The sequence below is a fragment of the Myotis davidii genome, unplaced genomic scaffold (genome assembly GCF_000327345.1).
Source record: "Myotis davidii unplaced genomic scaffold, ASM32734v1 scaffold271, whole genome shotgun sequence".
NCBI classification, from domain to species: domain Eukaryota; kingdom Metazoa; phylum Chordata; class Mammalia; order Chiroptera; family Vespertilionidae; genus Myotis; species Myotis davidii.
This window is the reverse complement of record NW_006284839.1, coordinates 1,265,491-1,268,028: the sequence shown is the minus strand read 5'-3', so window position 1 is coordinate 1,268,028 and position 2,538 is coordinate 1,265,491. Positions and strand designations below refer to the sequence as shown.

Genomic DNA, 2,538 nt, shown 5'->3' with positions numbered 1-2,538 from the left:
TAGACCCACCTCAGAACAAGGAACTCACACAGACTGAAAGTGAAGGGATAGAAAAATATCTTCCAGGCAGATAGAAATGAAAAAAAAAACAAACCTGGGGTAGCAATACTCATATTTGACAAAATAGACCTCAAAGTGAAGGCCATAACAAGAGATAAGGAAGGCCACATCATAATACCAAAGGGATCAATACAACAAGAGGTTATAATCCTGGTAAACGTATATGCACCCCATGCAGGAGAACCCAAATACTTAAAAATTCTGGAAGATATCAATACAGTCATAGTAGGGGACATTAATACACCACTGACATCACTGGATAAATCCTCTAGACAAAAAATCAGCAAAGAAACAGCAATCTTAAATGACTCACTAGATCAGATGGACTTAATTGACATCTTCAGAGCATTGCACCTCAAAGCCACAGAATATACGTTCTTCTCAAGTGCACATGGGACATTTTTATTTTTTAAAAAAATATATTTTTATTGATTTTAGAGAGGAAGGGAGAGGGAGAGAGCGATAGAAATATCAATAAGAGAGAATCACTGATTGGCTGCCTCCTGCACGCCCCCCACTGAGGATTGAGCCCGCAACCCAGGCATGTGCCCTTGACCGGAATCGAACTCGGGACCCTTCAGTCCGCAGGCCGATGCTCTATCCACTGAGCAAAACCAGCCAGGGCAGGGACATTTTTAAAGATAGACCACATATTGGGTCACAGGCAAAGTCTCTCCAAATTCAAGAAGATTGAAATCATATCAAGCATCTTCTCAGACCTCAATGGCATAATATTAGAAAGAAACTACAGTAAAAACAATAAAAAAATTCAAACACTTGGAAGCTGAATAGCATGCTATTAAACAATGATTGGGTTACCAAAGAGATCAAAGAAGAACTCTGTGCCTTATTATCTCCAGAGGCTCTACTGAAGTGAGTGAGCCTAATAGGCGGCTGGTAGGTGGAGGCAGAGCTGGGTGCTCTAGGAACGACTGACTCTTGTGTGGTTTATGTGGGCCCTCCTGTTGTAATTGAGTGTTGATTGCTATTGGCCCGTTTGTTCAGGCTGGCTAACTATAAGGATCAACCCCAACCACATAGTAGTTGCCAGATGAATGGTTTAAGAAATTGTGGTATATACATACAAGGGAATACTACACCCAGTCTATAAAAAGGAAAATAATCTAAAATAGTCAAATTCATAGAATTGAAGAGTGGGATGGTGGTTACCAGGAGCTGGAAGGAGCGGGGAAAGAGGTGTTACTAATCAACAGGTATAATGTTTCAGTTAAGCAAGATGGATAAACTTTAGAGGTCTGCTGTACAACATTGTACTTATAGTTAAAAATAATGTATTAATATATTAACATAATGTTAATATTAATATATTGAAATAATATAATAATCTATGTACACTTAAAATTTATGGTAGATCTCATCTTAAGTATGCTTACCACAATAAAATACAATTTTTTAAAAAGTAAGTAGAAAGAAATAATAAAGGTAAGAATAGAAATCAATATAATAAAAAACAAAACACTCTAGGGAGAATCAACAGAGTTAAAAGTTGGGTCTTAATCTTTAAAATAAAATTATAAACCCTTGCAAGACTGTTCAAAAAAGAAGAGAAAGGCCACAGATCATAAATTAAAAATGGGATATTACTCCACATCCTATACCTGCAGGCAAAAATATAAGAAAATATGAATGAATTCTTGAACCAATTTTGACCATAATAAATTTTGAAATAATCTGAATTTTTCTTTTTCCCAAATAGGCACAACAGCAGAAAACCTTCAGTGTTGCTCTGCAGAAGCAAAATAATGTAAAATTTGGGAGGCACATGTATATAAATGATAGAATTACAGAAGAAAGGAATGAAATTGTGTTGAAACATACATTTGAGGAAGAGGATGAGAATGAAGAGGAGGTGACTAGAGTTACTTTATCTCTGTCTTCTTTCTTTTCTTTCCTTTTTTGTTTTCTTTCTTTTTTCTTTTTTTCTTTATTGATTAAGGAATTACATTGTGTCCTTATTCCCCCATTGCTGCCCCCCCCCCTCCACTCATGCCCTCACCCCCCTGGTGTCTGTGTCCATTGGTTAGGCATAAGCCTAATATAATTCCTAATGCCGCCACCCTTTAATACGGTTCCTCATGTTGTGGTGACCCCCCATTTCATTGTTACACATTGAACATCATTAAAGAATAGCGATTAATCACAAAAACAGTATGTAATTATAGATGTGTTTTCCGATGGTCTTAGGCGACCCCTGTGAAAGGGTCGTTTGACCCCCAAATGGGGTCGCGACCCACAGGTTGAGAACCGCTGCTCTAGTGTGTTCTGAGGTGAGGCTCTGCTTACTGGTCTATGCAATACATCCTTTGTTGAGGTTTGTCAGCAGTTCCAAACCGTATCTTATACACTGTGAATAAGGCTAGTGCCATCAGATCAGCCGGATCATATGGCCTGGGTGACAGAGAAACTTTCACCACAATTGAACTTGTGACCTAAACCTGGAATTACAAAACAGCTTAT

At 37.9% G+C, this 2,538-nt stretch overlaps 1 protein-coding gene across 1 annotated transcript in view; it reads left to right on the top strand.

Annotated features, from left to right (window-relative positions):
• The window catches only part of EXOC6 (exocyst complex component 6), a 102,619-nt gene that overhangs the window by 10,873 nt on the left and 89,208 nt on the right, over window positions 1-2,538 (top strand). The window contains exon 6 of the mRNA XM_006755090.2: window positions 1,778-1,930. Within this exon, the coding sequence (XP_006755153.1) occupies window positions 1,778-1,930 (153 nt within the window). The remainder of the gene's footprint in view (window positions 1-1,777; window positions 1,931-2,538) is intronic.